Source organism: Mirounga leonina, unplaced genomic scaffold (genome assembly GCF_011800145.1).
Source record: "Mirounga leonina isolate KUSES-001 unplaced genomic scaffold, KU_Mleo_1.0 Mir_53, whole genome shotgun sequence".
In the NCBI taxonomy this organism is placed as follows: Eukaryota; Metazoa; Chordata; class Mammalia; order Carnivora; family Phocidae; genus Mirounga; species Mirounga leonina.
This window is the reverse complement of record NW_023270807.1, coordinates 71,048,376-71,065,031: the sequence shown is the minus strand read 5'-3', so window position 1 is coordinate 71,065,031 and position 16,656 is coordinate 71,048,376. Positions and strand designations below refer to the sequence as shown.

The 16,656-nt window shown below is 40.2% G+C and overlaps 1 protein-coding gene across 4 annotated transcripts in view; it reads right to left on the bottom strand.

Annotated features, from left to right (window-relative positions):
- Window positions 1–16,656, bottom strand: part of DSE (dermatan sulfate epimerase) — a 77,415-nt gene that overhangs the window by 35,424 nt on the left and 25,335 nt on the right. For 2 of the 4 annotated variants that reach the window (XM_034990349.1, XM_034990350.1), the window contains exon 2: window positions 13,922–14,390. In XM_034990349.1, the coding sequence (XP_034846240.1) occupies window positions 13,922–14,337 (416 nt within the window). In that variant the 5' untranslated portion in view covers window positions 14,338–14,390. Of the gene's footprint in view, window positions 1–13,921; window positions 14,391–16,656 lie in introns of those variants that run through there. The other 2 variants (XM_034990352.1, XM_034990353.1) reach the window with 2 other exon arrangements.

Sequence of the window (16,656 nt, the reverse complement as noted above, 5' to 3'; positions counted from 1 at the left end):
CACACAAATTCTTAAGACTTTCTGGAACCCAGCATTTCTTTCCATTCTCAGAGCCCCTATTCCAGGCTCTCATCTGGATAAACACAAAGGGCCTAACTGGTCTTTCTGGTTTGACCTCTGCAATCTACTCTCCACATGTGGTCAGGGACTTCCTAAAACACAAAGCTCACATGGAGAAAACACCAGCCATTTTATGTCTCCTGATGAGAACACAGCTGCCCCCTAACCCTACGCCTGCGTCAGCACAATCACAACAGTTGGCTAAGGCTTGTCAGTGTGCAGGGAACAGCAAGGGCCAAGGCGCCCCCAGAGCTACACCATGAGCTACAGTCAGCAACCTCCAGACCATGGGGAGCTGCACAGGCCAAAGGTCCCAGGTTCTTCCATAGATAAATCGTAACAAAAATAGATGGAGGAAACGTAGCATATAAAAAACAAAAAGGCTTAGTTAACCTTTCAAAACGAGCAAGACTGAACTTGTACCTAAGGATGAACACCTGAATGAACTATAAAGAAACACAAGGGCAGAATGACTGAAGCCAGGGTAGGCTCCGTGAGGACAGATGGAGCTAGGATTGCAATGGGGGCCCATGGAGGGGCTTCTCAGAATGGCAGGCAAAGTGCTATTTCTTGGTCTGTGCTGTAGTTACCAGGGAGTTTCCTTTAGTTGCTTTATTAAGCTACATGCTTGTTCATATGGTATTGTTTCATTTTGCACTGAAAAGGTTAGTGCACACACACACACACACAAATTGGATCATGTCACTGCCCTGTTAAAACCCTTCAGTGGTCTCACAGTGCTTGTAAGGAAAAGTACAAGCTCTTTCCTTCACATGGTTAGATAAGGCCTTGAGGCACCTGGCTCTCTACTCAAAGCCAACGATTGCTAGTGTCCTCCCTACATTACATTTTCAGTTCCTCAAAAATACTGTGCTTTCTTATGTCATGGCCTTTGAACATAAGTTACTTCTGCTTAGAACAATCAAATGCACTCTCTTTGCCCTTCAGATGGCTGATTCCCATTTGCCCTTCAGTCCGCAGTGGGAAAGTCTTCCCCGATGCTTTAATGTTGGGTCAAGTACCCTTCCACCTACCCATTACACACTGTACTTTGCAAATCACAGCATTTATCATCTGCATTCCTATTTATTAGTGGATATCTTCCATAGGTCAACAACAAGGCAAGATGTATAACTTGCCCTCAAATTTTCATATCCCCAGTTCCTAGCAAAATGCCTAGAACAGAGTAAGTACACAATAAACATAAATAAAATGAATATGTACATCCATTTATTATAAATGAAAATTACCTTTGTTGGCATCGATTTATAACACAATATAAGCAAACTAATAAAGATAACAGTAACATTATGCTATATACTCTTTCATTAACTCATTTAATGCTCTAACAACACTACAACATCAGTATTATATTTATCACCAATTCATACGTGAGGAAACTGAGCCATGAAGAAGCCAACTAACACGCTCCAGGTCACAGAACCCATAAATGGGATTAGAACGCAGGCAGTCTGCCTCCACCGACCTTGCTCTAGTTCCAATAAACCATCACCTCCACTGCCCAACTAACATCACTACCATACATTTCAAAGATTGAAACAAGTGGCTTTAATGGGAAAAAATAAAACAAAACAGAACAAAATTCTATTGAGGTTACCTGATTGATAGGGAATACCCACGAATATGATACACATATTAAGATGCTCAATGCCCAAATTTGAGGACCTGGGATGGAGAGAATACCAGGTGCAAGGGCACTTCAAAGAGCAGGTAATCTGACTCTCCCAGGAAACTCTGCACTGAGATGTCAAATCCTGACATACCTTTTACTGGCCTCCAACGGGGCAAAGGAACAATACCTCTATGATTACAGGCTGACGACACGCAGGCCTTAGGAGCAACAGTGAGGCAGACAAATATGAGTGTCCACGGTGCACAAGGTACCAAATCTGATGCAAAGTTATGAACAGATCCAGGACTTCAGCTCTTTCAATCAAAATAAATACATGCATTCATTCAATATAATTTATTAGCATCTTTGTAACCATATATGGCTCTCAGGACTCAAAAGTAAAACATGATGGTGCTACCCTCAATAAGCTTATGTGGGGTAGGCAAACAAACAGACCGAGAAGTCTAGTACAGACAAGACATCCTATAAGAAGTCTGCATGGTTCCCTTGGCATATCTGAATCACACTGGACAAGGTATGGGTAGAAGCTAGAGTCCACGATGTTTCTAGAAAAACATTTTTGGGGGGGCTCCATCTTGAAGATATGTACTCCTGATTAGAGAACCAAGTAGTAAATAACCCAGTTTCTACTGCAAACTGACAAATCACATGAAAAATAACTGTGGAAATTGAGAAGGGTAACAGGCTAGAGAAAATCTTATAGAGGAAGGAGAAGTCAAACTGGATCCTGAAGTCTGGGTAGGATTGGAGGGAAAGGAGGAAAGAAAGGGACAGATACATCTGGGATTCCTGCAAGCAGAAAGGCCAACTCAGCGCTGCTCTGTAAACTTACTGCCGCCAAGATTCAGGGCAGAGTTGAAAATGCCAGTACGCGTGGTCCAAGTGGACCACGGGGGACATGCATATCAATGCCTATCAGTGAAAAGCTTAAAACCCTGAAAACACAAAATTCTAGGAAAAATTAAGACTTTAATAAAATCTGTAAGATCTGGATAGGGGCATGTTTTATGATGATGATGGCAACAGGCTGATCTTTTTTTTGACTCCTAAAAATACTTTTTCCTGAAGCGCTCACCCACATTCAACAATGACACAAACGATAAGAGCAAGATGCATTCACAGAACAGCAAGAGTGAAGAACAGAATAAAGGGGAGGAAGGAGAAAAATAGCTGGAGGTTAACATGTAGCATCAATAGCGCAGAAGCCATGGAACAGGTGAAAGTGGAAGACGGTGAACTTATAAGAGTAACAGATACGGCCAGGAGGCCCAAGTAAGTACAGTAGTAAATACCCACCAAGATACCTACCGCGGGTATCTCTGAGCCTCTGTGATGACAACAGGGGTGGAGGGCTTTGAAATTCATCTGTCCAAACGGTTGGTTGATATCAACAAAATGAGACAGATAAAGTGGACAGAAGAAATAATGACACCAAAAGACATGTAAAAAGTGAACTATCTTCTCTCTCCTATATTCCCTCCCACATCTGGGCATCACTGTGCAACCAGTTCACACAAGAACAAAACCAAGTACCATATTTTAAAACCTCCCTCTCCTTTCCTTTTTAAATTTTAGTGTGTCTCAGAATCATATGGGGGACTTGTTAAAAGGACAGGTTCCTTGGCTTACTCCAAACGATGGTGATTCACTGAGTCTGTGGAGGGCCCAGGAATCCGTCTTTTTAGGAATGTTACCTCACATCAGTCAGAATGGCCAATAACAAAGAGACAAGACATAATAAATGTTGATGAGGATATGGAGAAAAGACAATCCTCATGCACTTCTGGTGGGAATGTAATTTGGTGTAGCCACTATGGAAAACAGTATAGAGGCTCCTCAAAAAAATTAAAAATAGAAATACCACAGGGCCCAGTAATTCTACTTTTGGGTATTTACCCAAAAAAACCCAAAAACATTTATTCAAAAAGATATATGTACCCCATGTTTATTCCAGAATTATTTACAACAGCCAAGATCTGGAAGCAAGCAAGTATCCACTGATAGATGAATGAATAAAGAAGATGTGGTATATATATATATATATATTTACATGGAATATTCCTCAACCATCAAATAGAATAAATGTTGCCATTCTTGACAACATGGATGGACCTAGAGGGCATTATGCTAGGTGAAATAAGTCAGAAAGAAAAAGACAAATACCATATGATTTCAGTTATATGGGTAATCTAAAAAACACCACCACCACAAATGAATAAGCATATCCACAAAAAAACAGAAACAGATTCATAAATACAGAGAACTGCTAAGTGCCAGAGGTGGGGGTGTGGGGGAATGGCAAAATAGGTGAAGGGGATTAAGAGGTATAAACTTCTAGAAGTAAGAAAAAGTAAGTCACAGAGATGAAAAGTACAGCATAGGGAATATAGTCAATAATATTGGAATAACTTTGTATAGTAACAGGTGATAACTACACTCATCATGGTGAGCATTTTATAATTGATATAATTATTGAATCATTATGTTGTACACCTGAAACTATTATTGTATGTCAACTATACTTCAATTAAAAAAAACTCCTAACCTATTGGTAACCATACTTGTTATAAATGAATTGGACTTGTAGTATGATTTTTGCAGATATGAAATAAAGACAATTTTTAAAATTTTTATTATTTATTTTAGTAGGCTCCATGCCCAATGTGGTGCCCAAACTCGCGATTAAGAGGAAAAAAGAAAATTTTTAACTTCCCCTGCCCAAAAAAGGATACCTAAAGAATTCTGATGAAAGAATCACACTGTGAGACAAAGTGTCTCAAATCCAATCAATCTCCGTGCAGATTCTCTGTCCTAAGTCATTCCTTTTTCTCTCCACCCTCACGGTCTTAACTGTGGTCTTCACTTCCTTCCTGGACTAATATTCTAAGCTTCTCCCTAGTCCCCCTCCTCCTGATTCCTCTCCTTCCAAGCCGTCCCACACACAAAGCTTCTAAACCACCGGCTAACGTGGGATAAGCGATGATCTGGCGGCCCCTGACAGTGTCTCCTCCTGCTATCCTAATGCAGAGTATTGACACTGGAAAGGAAAAGGCAAAACAGATGAGAAAATCTGTGGTAAGCATGGCTAAAACGAGCTCCCTTAATGGATATGGCAGAAGGAGATGAAGAAATAGGGGCGCCTGGGTGGCTCAGTCGTTAAGCGTCTGCCTTCGGCTCAGGTCATGATCCCGGGGTCCTGGGATCGAGCCCCACGTCGGGCTCCCTGTTTGGCGGGAAGCCTGCTTCTCCCTCCTCCGCTCCGCCTGCTTGTGTTCCCTCTCTCGCTGTCTCTCTCTCTGTCAAATAAATAAATAAAATCTTAAAAAAAAAAAAAAGGAGATGAAGAAATAAAAAGCCATTCTGAAGATAACTAAGGTAAAATGAACTACCAGGCTTATAAGAGACCCCATGGGCATACTCATGTCATTATCACTCTCTAGGAGTTATAAATATTTGCATAGCATATATTTGCATAGCATATATCTTCTTAGGAAGAACCTAATGTCAGCAAGACCCTACATCTTAAGTATATTAGAACTCAACAGTTATTGGGCACCTGGGTGGCTCAGTCAGTTAAGCATTTGCCTTCGGCTCAGGTCATGATCTCAGGGTCCTGGGGTCGAGCCCCGTGTCATGTTGGGCTCCCTGCTCGGTGGGGAGTCTCCCTCCACCCCTTTCCCCCAGCTTGTGCTCTCTCTCTCTCTTCTCTCAAATGAATAAAATCTTAAAAAAAACCCCAAAAAACTGAATAGTTATTTTACCTAATAGATAAAGCCAACTTTAAAAAAAAATGACTATGAAGCGTCATTGGAATAGAATACAGATACACACGCAGCACTTGCCAATTAATATCTTCCCTCAAGATAAGGGGCAAGAAATGAACAAAATTCAAACCTCATGCTTGGTAAGTTTTTCATATGAGAAACATTTAAGAGCCAGATTGTTAAGACTATGTGGAACATTTGTGTTACCCTTGTTTGTATATATGGGGTGAGGGACTCTGACTTAGAACCCTATCAAAAGAGGGACAAAGATTCCCCTGGCCTTAAGCACAGCTCTCTTTGGCCACTCTGAAAGCCCATGTTATACTTAAAAAGGCAAAATGACACTAAAAGGGCAGGAGGTAGGAGAGAGAGGGTCACTCATCACCAATATTGACTCTCAGAATCAAACAAAAAACAGATCCCACAAAGAAAATTAACTTTGGATTTCTGCTCACTAAACCATAGCTGCTGTAAAATATCTTAAATTTGTTAGAAAGAAGCATTGTTAAAACTACTTTATCTTCACTTGCATTTGAAATAGATGGAGAACACTTTGCTTGTCATGTATTGAACAATCATACTCTAAAAGAGATGCTCAGCTAACCTGCACACCTGATGTTGTCTCTCAATTAGCAACTTTTCACAAGCTTCCGCCGGCTATGGGTCACCTGACCTCAATTTTCACCCAATGGCTCCATTTATTATTATACGGCAACAATCTGCCTATTAAATAGCCTTCAAGAAGAGAATTCCCAGTGGCTAGGTTCCTAATATGTGTTTCCATAATGATCATCAGCCTGGCTAGCTCAATAGAGCATGAGACTCTCAGTCTTGGGGTTGTGAGTTTGAGCCCCACATTGGGGGTAGAGGTTACTAAAAAAAATAAATAAAATAAATGTAGGATCTCTTTTTTAAAAAAAAAATCTGACCATCCTAAAAGCTTTGTAGTCATCAGTTTCAGTCTTCTATTTCCAAGGATCTGAAATAGGGTAAAAGGGGGTCACTTCTTTTAGATTACAGAATGAAAAGAGGAGAAAAAGGCAAAAAAGAGAGGCAGGGGAAGGGTAAAAGGAAGGAGAAACAGGAATGAGAAAAAGTTAGGGGAATTGGGGGCTGGGTTTTCTGAGAGCCCAGCATTTGTCTCCCCAGGTTCACTGGATGTGTTTCCTGGAATCCAATGGTTTCCAGGTGCATTCTGGGCTAAGCCTCCCCGTCTTCACCACTGTAAGGTCATGAGAGGAAAACCTGGTCTTTTCACTCACGGTGCTGGGGCTCCACATGTTGGGACCCAGCTACACCTCCCCCTTCCTTTGATTCCCAGCCTTAACGAACAATTCAGAAAAGTAAAAAGTCTGCGAAACAGCTGTAGGGAACTGTTCTTGGAGACCAGTGAGGGCATGCTGAGAGAAAGACAGGCACACACTTCAATTTGGAATGTACAGGAATGAAACGGATTGGTTCATTTCCATATGCCAGAGGCTTTTCCTTTTTTTTTTTCTTTTTCTCTCTCCTTCGTTTTACCTTATTACTTTATTTTATTTTATTTTCCAAATACACTCTCAGATGTCACTCTCCAGAAGTCTGCAATCCACAGGCAAGGATTTAGTACTCAGTCAGCTGCAAATGAAAGTACAATTACTTCTCTGTCCGAAAGTTCAGCTTTCTTTGTTTCCCCCACCAGTGCTGATTTCCTGTAGCTGACTGGCTCCAATGCGAGAGTGAAGTAATTTCTTTCCTCTGTGATTTATTTTCTGACAATCAGTAAGGAAAACTACTATAAAGAAAGGAGGAAAGCATGATTCACAATGAATCCTTCTCAAAAACACAACTCCAGAGTGACAGAGCAGGTAAAACAGAGTACTGTGTATCAAGAAACTTGAGAATCAAGCTCCACGTTCATACCTATTTCTGTGTCATGCCAGGTACATAATGCTAAGAGCTTCACATGCATTATCTCACTACACGGGAAGGATCATCCACATTTTATAGTTGAAGACACTGACGTTTACAGAGGTTAAAAAACTTGCCAAAGGATGCATGGCTAATAAAATGGCAGAGTCAAGGCTCAAGCGCTGCTCAGCCTCCAAAGACCATTATTCGAGGACCATTCCCCAGGGTTTACAATGCTTGGACAAAAGCCTGTTGCCTGGAAATGCACACAAGATAACTAGACGCTATCAACTAGAGCTGAATATATCCTTTTTGTTACAATCCTATCTTCAGTCTCTTGTAAGTGCATTCATCTCTTCATATTATTAAGTAAAATAGACTCAACTGAGCCTTTCTTAAGTGATTCAGGATCCGTAGTGTTTTCCAATAATCATTTGAGTTTTCTGTTTCTTTTGCTTGTTTTTAGTTCTAGATCACAGCAAGAACTTCCTGAGGAGTATAATGGCATCCATCACGAGCTTGAGTGAAATAACAATGTACAGGGAGGCTTCCTGATACGTATGCAAGATTCTACTGAAAGATTAAGCTAGACTAGGGGGGAAAAGTGGCCTGAGGCTAAACCATAGATCCATCCCTTCCACCTCCACCTGTATTTCAATGAACTTCACTTTGGAGATGCTTTACCCAGGGATGCTATAGTGTTCATTCATTCATTCACTGGACAGAAGTCTACTTAATGCCATGCTAAGAGGTGGAGGACACATGCGTGACCTAAAGCCACAACCTTGCCTTTAGTCTGGTCTGGCACAAAAAACAGACTCATTGGGCGCCTGGGTGGCTCAGTCGGTTAAGTATCTGCCTTCTGTTTTTAGGTAATGATTCCAGGGTCCTGGGATCGAGTCCTGCATCAGGTTCCCTGCTCAGCGGGGAGTCTGCTCCTCCCTCTGCCTCTGCCCCTCCCCGCCGCTTGTGCATGTGTACTCTCTCTAATAAATAAATAAAATCTTAAAAGGAAAAAAAACAGCCTCGTGCAACCCATCACATATGTGCTATAGGGATGTTCATGAGACTGTTGTGAAGGTTCTTCACAAAAAAACCCAGGAGATATTTCTGTTACGTGGGTCAAGAGTAGTAGTTCTATAGAATAACTGATCTGTTTTTGATCCCATGGACACTCTACACTTTAAAACTTACTGAGCCTACTCTCTCTCTCTTTTTTTAAAGATTTTATTTATTTATTTGACAGAGCACAGGGAGAGAGGGAACACAAACAGGGGGAGTGGGAGAGGGAGAAGCAGGCAGGCTTCCTGCTGAGCAGGGAGCCCGATGCGGAACTTGATCCCAGGACTCTGGGATCATGACCTGAGCCAAAGGCAGATGCTTAACGACTGAGCCACCCAGGCACCCCAAGCCTACTCTCTTTAGAGCTAAACAATGGGGGGCCCCCTTTGGCCCACTCATGGTCTGTGAGATGCAACATTTTAGCAACTGTCTCATTCCTAATTCAGCTGACATCCCCAACCTTTTCCTTCCCTTTTCTTTTTCAGCTACTTTTAATTTGAATCTTGTATTTTGTTTCCTTAATCTTCTGGGGGAAAGTATAGTAGAAATAAGTAAATAAAAATATACATATGAAATTTTTAGGAAAGTAGAGTAATATGTGCTGAGTCCCAAAACTCCAAAAATTGACTTTCTAGATATCTTTTAAATCTCTACTAAGAACTGCTTTTATTATTTTCCTACCTTAAAGTTTAAGCTTTGGGGGGGGGGGGAGGGCTAATGGAGAACATTTATTTGGAATCTAGCTGTGTTCTTTTTTAACTGTGTAAGGTTTGAAGGCAGAAATCAACCATTTACACATGAGAATATCCCCATATGCCAACTGACATGCAGACCTGCTCTAGTGACTAGGTGACATTATATAAAAAGTGAATTCACTTTAAGTGAATTAAAATGCATCTTCTATTTTTACCAGCTCTAGACTTATGGTCTCAGCTCATTAAGCTTTCTTCAAGTGGCTGCATATTAAGTTCTAATCAAGTCTTTATATAAAATAGAGAGCCCACTGCAGCCCAAATCCTAGTTCTCATTTGGAAGATGAGATCTATAGGGGACCAAAAAAAGGCTATTCATTCAGAGGTTAAAGACATTTTTGGTGATGCTGAAAATGATTTGCCAGTATATATAAGTTAAAATGATTATCTTTTTAAATTTGATTTTTAGAACTAAGTTAAGAACAAACTTAAATTACTGTTAATTTTACTTTATGAACATATGAGCCTTAGCAGAAGTCAGAAGAACAAAGGAGTGTGTGAGCGAGGATGTGGCATCCTGCAAAGGCAGACACAGCACACAGACAGGACCCAACTTTCTGTGGTGCCCGATCATCGGGGTGCTGGGAGATACACGCAAGTATAATGCTAAAAGAAGAAAGAAGTTTTGCATGCTATTGTTTTTCAATCACTACCATCCTCGTGATCAATCTTCCAGATTCCCTTTCTACTTTGCAGTACGTGTCACATAAAATGGACATATAACAGGAACAGTATATTAGACAACATTTTCCTTTACTTTTCTTTTACAATGGCCCAAGAGCCTTAAATAAGTGAATATATAGATGTTACCTTTTAGCTCTTCACTTACAAAATACTCAAATGAAAAATGAACCATATTAATACATTTGTATGCACGTATAATCCCAGATGGACTTCTTTTTAATACCAGACAAGACACATCACTGTTACATTCCACTAAGCCTTCTTCATTGGCGTTACCATCAGATTCTTGTATGCATTAAAAAAGGGCCCTTGGGAGCATCACTGAGCATTTTAATGGAACAAAGCCAAAAGGGAAATTCTGTGAGTTAAACAGATGTTCTAGTTCAGAGAGGCATTTGAACAAAGATGAGTAAAATCTCCAAATAAATCCCAAATACTATTTCCTCAGAGCCTACATATATTAAATTATAAGCCAAACAGGGTCTAAGTACTGAGTAAATAATAGTAACAATACTTATCATTAATGTCATTATTCTTATGTACCGAAGGCTTACTAGGTGACAGGAACTGCGCGGAGTACTTCCCATCACCTTGTTTAATCCTAACGAGGCTGTGAGGGAGATATTGCTATTGCCACTTTACGTATCAGGACGCTAAGGCACAGACAAATTAGGAACGTCTGTCTGCTGTAACACAGCTGAAGAATGGAAAGCTGAGATTCAAATCCAGGCAGTGAGACTCTGGAGTTAGTACTTTTCTACCGCATCAGAGTGCAGCACAATACAAACCTTTAAGTCATGAATGAAACTGAGGAAACCTCTCATTCAGTGATCCTTACACTCATTTCTGAGAAGAGGGCACAGCCCTAGTTTAGGTTTCAAATCCCCGAGGTTTGCAGTACTCCTCACTCTAGGGGCGACTTGTACAATTTCTGGACTATCACTGCATCTTTGAATCCCCGGTACCCAGCCTAGTTCATGACACACAATAGATACTCAGTAAAAGTTACTTGATTGAATAAGTGAGTGAACACAATTTAGTCATTGGTTTTAAAAGGAGCAGAAATGCCCTTCAAGGACAATACCAACCGTGTTCAGTCTGATAAAGCCACTGTAGGAAGCTTTCTAAAAAACAAATCTATGATATTAATTATTGATCTCTTTGGTAAATAAGAGCTAGTTCTGTTTTTTCTCTGAAACCAATAGAGGTGAACTATGTCCTAAGACAGTGACAACATCCACAATATACCTCTCTGTGCATTTTGGGAACATATGATTTAGTCGATTTAAGCAGGGATAGCTGAATAAAAACATTTAAGTTGTCAAAATGTGATTACATTCAACTACGAATCTAAATGAAAATACAAGAGTCTAGGGGTTGGGTGTGGTAGCTTTTAACAAGTTAAAATTTCCAGGGCACCTGGGTGGCTCAGTTAAGCGTCTGCCTCTGGCTCAGGTCACAATCCCAGGGACCTGGAATCAAGTCCCGCGTCAGGCTCCCTGCTCAGCAGGGAGTCTGCTTCTCCCTCTTCCTCTGCCCCTCCCCACCACTCGTGCTCTCTCTCTCAAATAAATAAAATCTTAAAAAAAAAAAAAAAGTTAAAATTTCCATAAAATTATTTAAAAGTAGAACCTAGTAACAGTACTTGCCGAGACAAAATGTTCCAGTAGCTCCACTTTTTTCTGCTAAGATCACTTCTGGCACTAGAAACCAGATGTAAGGGTAAATTTTCCATTTCTGACCTCCAGCTTCAAGGAGGTCAAGAGAAAGAAGTCAACTGTTCAGTTCTATTAAATCACAGACTGACTTTTTGGTGACCAGATAATAGCATAGAGTTATACCTATTTTTATCAATACTGCCATGAATAAAGTACTAGTCTTCTGACAAATTTATACAAACCTCAATAACCAGTAAACCTCAACTTGTAGAAACAATATGGAAACCACCATTTTTGTTTGAAGTTGTTTAATTTTCCCTTCTTTTATCCTAGGAGTCTAATCCTCTCTAATAACAGCATTCATTCAAGTTGGTATTTATACTCTTGAATGCTTTATAACGTTTGCATGGGTTTTGCGTAATTCTCTTAATGTTATTGTATTTGTGTTAAAAAAAATCTCCATGAAACAATGGTACTTCACAGTTAGCTATGAAGTGAAACAGATGGCTTTATACAGTAACTATTCTCTGGAACATTTTCATCAGTATCTTAATCTGACAAATTTAACTTCTCTATCTAAAAAAGGATTTTAAAAGAAAAAGTAGCTTTAGAGGCAACGGAGGTTTTTTTCCTCAAATATGTAATGGTTGCCATTTTTAACCAATTACACAATGTCAAGTAATTATAACATTTGATAATATAATCTTGTAGTTCAAATATCAAATAAATTCTCACACATCTTTTATTATCTTTCTTGGTGTCAGGAATAGAGTAAAATCAGTTAATTAGAATCAAAATCAGAAAGTACTGCATACATGGCTCAGAAAGTACTACATACAAACCAAATAAAAAGGTTCTTTTCAACCTAAAATATTATAAACTTCAAATTATTATACATATCTAACAGCAAGTCTTTTTTTTTTTAAGATTTTATTCATTTATTTGAGAAAGAGAGAGAGAGAGCACAAGCAGGGGGAGAGGCAGAGGGAGAGGGAGAAGCAGACTCCCCGCTGAGCTGGGAGCCCAATGCGGTGCTCGATCCCAGAACCTGGAGATCATGACCTGAGCCAAAGGCAGATGCTTAACCATCTGAGTCACCCAGGCACCCCACAATAAGTCCTAAAAATTCAGCTCTGATATGGATTTAATGCCAATTCTTCCATAATTTTCTTCACTAAGAAATTCCAGAAAATCCTTCAAACTCTATAAGCAAATAGCATTATCAGTTTGGCAGAAATTTAGGAAAAATTAAATTTCATTACCATATTGACAGAATTCAGGAAGGTTGCAAATTACCATTCTTCACTCCTATGACATGTGATATGTAACTCATCACAGCATTAAACGCATTCACTGATTTTCTAAGCATTTAAAAATGAGCTCTCTATAGCCCTATAAAAAAGAAGCTTCTCTAATTTTAAAAGGATATTTCATATAGTTTGTAATTTTTTTGGTGCAACTGTACCATGAATATATATTAAAACACAATTTGGGTAAGAATACCTACAGAATCCCTAATCAACCTACCCCATATCTTTTTGGAATTAGGTAGACATATTCATTATAAACAAAAGAAATTTAAGCTAATCAAAAAGGGACAGCAAGTTTGTTTCCAAACCTTGGAACATCTGAAGATAAATTATTATATAGTTAGAATCCCTCACATTTTCCTACAGGTTTGGGCAGTTCAGTAGTTATTGGATAAGCTCTTGTTTATAAATTGGCAGTTAATCCTATCCCAATCCTTTTTAGCTCCTAATTGTCATAAAATTTAAATAAATCTTAATTAGCTAAAATCTCTTGCTGGCAGAAGGTTTTAACCACTTGGGGGTCAATAAGAACCTAAAGCCAGATGACCGTAATACATGCTTGTTGACCATGGAGGAAAGAATTCTCAACAATCGAGATAATAGTATTTACTCAATGCAGCAAATTGTTTTCTTTGGCTAGGTTATATCTAAATATTCTCCTGCTAACTTTAAACACGGACATTACTGAGTCTTTTGAAACTATGAGCCATTCATAAGCCGCTAACCCCGCAGATAACAAGGAACCCCACCCCTTCACTCATACACGTATGTGAGAATCTGGCCTCTAAGATTTCAGTGTGTATAAATTCAGTTTCTTTAAATTGCAGAGTCGGGCGCCTGGGTGGCTCAGTTATTAAGCGTCTGCCTTCGGCTCAGGTCGTGATCCCAGGGTCCTGGGATCGAGCCCTGCATCGGGCTCCCTGCTCAGTGGGAAGCCTGCTTCTCCCTCTCCCATTCCCCCTGCTTGTGTTCTCTCTCTCGCTGTGTCTCTCTCTGTCAGATAGATAAATAAAATAAAAAATAAATAAATAAATAAATAAATAAATTGCAGAGTTGATACAGTAAGAAGAAAAAGACAAAAATCTACCAACTAGGCTGAGCAGCCATCCGCTCCATGTAGTCTTTGGCCATGTCTCGGGCTTCCATGTTCTCAGGGTACAGCACACAAAATATGGCCAAGGCGCCCAAGTTGTTGCCATAAATTTCATTCCAGCGGGCGCTGTAGTCCTTGGGGTCCCAGGGAGGGAGGTATTCCAAGGGGCTGGACAGCATGGCGTGCACGGCCTCGGTGAGCCGGGCGGCGATGTGCTCGTGGGAGCTGGCCGCCTGCAGCCGGAGCTCCGCCACCTCTGCCCTGGAGAAGTACAGCATCGGGTGGCTGTCGTAGTCGGCATTGGTGAAGGGAATCATGACTTCTGGGTTCTCGTCGGTGATGGAAGCTGACACCAAGCAAAACAAACATATGAAAAACACACTGGGAGCCCCCCGTGTGTGAGTCCTCATCGTGGCATCAGATCTCCAAGTCTCCAAGGCAGCCAAACCATCTTCGAAAGATCCTATAGGAGGAAAAAGAAAAGGGGATGTCAACCAGGGGGACATAACAAAGTAGGGAAGACAATCTTGCTTACTGGGAGAGGGTCTAAATATTAAAAACTAAAGCTTAGGAATTTAGATTTAAAAAAAAAATACAATAAAAATTTGAGCTAGGGCACCTGGGTGGCTCAGTTGGTTAAGTGACTGCCTTCCGCTCAGGTCATGATCCTGGAGTCCCTGGATCGATTCGCGCATCGGGCTCCCTGCTCGGCAGGGAGTCTGCTTCTCCCTCTGACCCTCCCCCCTCTCATGTGCTCTCTCTCTCTCATTAAAAAAAAAAAAAAAAAAAAAATTGAGCTAGGAAGAGACTTACTAAAACCTAATAATTTAGTCACAGGAATAAAAGGCACAACATAAGGAATACGGTCAATGATATTATTATAATAGCATTGTACAGTGACGGTAGCTGTACTTAAGGTGAATAGAGCATAATGTACAAACTTGCCACATCACTAAGTTGTACACCTGAAACTAATATAACATCATATGTCAACTATACTCAAATAGGGGCGCCTGGGTGGCTCAGTTGGTTAAGTGTCTGCCTTCGGCTCAGGTCACGATCTCAGGGTCCTGGGATCGAGTCCCGCATGGGGCTCCCCGCTCAGTGAGGAGCCTGCTTCTCCCTCTCCCTTTGCCTCTCCCCCCACCCTCGCTCATGTTCTCTCTCTAATAAATAAAATCTTAAAAAAAAAAACTATACTCAAAAAATCTAATAATTTTATTGATTACTTAATCAAGTAAACATGATACTTCAGACATGTACTCATTGAGGAAAACAGAACTTTGGACTTAGGGAAACCATATAATATTTGCTCAAGTAGGGAAGACAAACCCTCCTTGGCATTTTTCTCATATTTTAGAACTCAAAAAAGTTTAAATCTTACGGTATTTTTTTAGACATTAACACGAAAACCACAATAACCAAAAGCTGGTGGTGAAATTTGTCTGGGAATCTGAATGGACATTAGGAAAAAAGAGAAAATCCTGTCTTTCTTAATTATAGGCTTCCATTATTCTGGCTTCTCCCGGCTTCCTAACATTCTACATTCTGAAGCAGGGATTAGGATCAATACATCTGTAAGAGTGTAAGCAGACAAAATATTATGAGTAAAGCTATATCCTCTTTGTGTCAGCAGAAGGTGGGGACAGAGGGGCGTCTGGGTGGCTCAGATGGTTAAGCGTCTGCCTTCGGCTCAGGTCATGATCCCAGGGTCCTGGGATCAAGCCCCGTATCAGGCTCCCTGCTCAGCGAGGAGCCTGCTTCTCTCTCTCCCACTCCCCCTGCTTGTGTTCCCTCTCTTGCTGTGTCTCTCTCTGTCAAATAAATAAAATCTTTAAAAAAAAAAAAAAAAAGAAGGTGGGGACAGAGAAGACAAAAGCAGGGTAACCGACGGCCAAGCCCATGCATTCCCTGGGCTGACATCAGCAGGTGTGTACTGAAAGGCCAGACAAGGGGCTGCAGGGACTAGAAACGGACAGGCCTTCATTCAGAAAATAAAATCCCAGAATCAAAAGGCTGAAATAACATGTGTGCATTTTCCCCTTATTATTTGAAACTGCTGCCTACTTTTTCATTTTGCATACGGGATTTTGGTGTCATTCAGTAAGTCAGGCATTGAAACCAAACTCATATTTTCTTGACTGCTTAACTTTCTTAAAAATCCTTTTTTCAGTGGCACAGGTTAAAAGAACATCTTTCAAATACAAGAATATTTTTAAAAAAGAAAAAAGAAAAAAAACAAAAAACCTCAGCCTACTCTGTGTCCCACATCTGGGATGAAGCAGCCATAAAATCCCCCAGAGGAAAGTCAGGGAATTCTTAAAATTCTTCAGAGGGGAAAGGTTATAGAAAACAGACCAGAAAAAGACAGTTTTATGTAAATAATGAACAGTAGTTTTCAATTATTAAAGAGAGAAACTGATGGAGAAAAATCAACCTCCCCAGCTGAACACAAACTATTTTTCTAAGGAAAAGCTGCCTCGTCACATTCATAAGAAAGAAAACCAAAGATTTAACATACACTGGAGATCAGTCCATATTCTCAACTTGCTCTATCTCCAAGAGAAAGGCAATATGGCATCACTTATGGATACTTTGCCATTAATTCTAGTATTCTTCATATTTCTGAACGTGTTTTAGACTATATATATATATATATATATGAAACTCAAGGGTAGCAAATTTGCAAAGCACTGTAGATGTATTTCAAGAGTCAATCTTGTGATTAA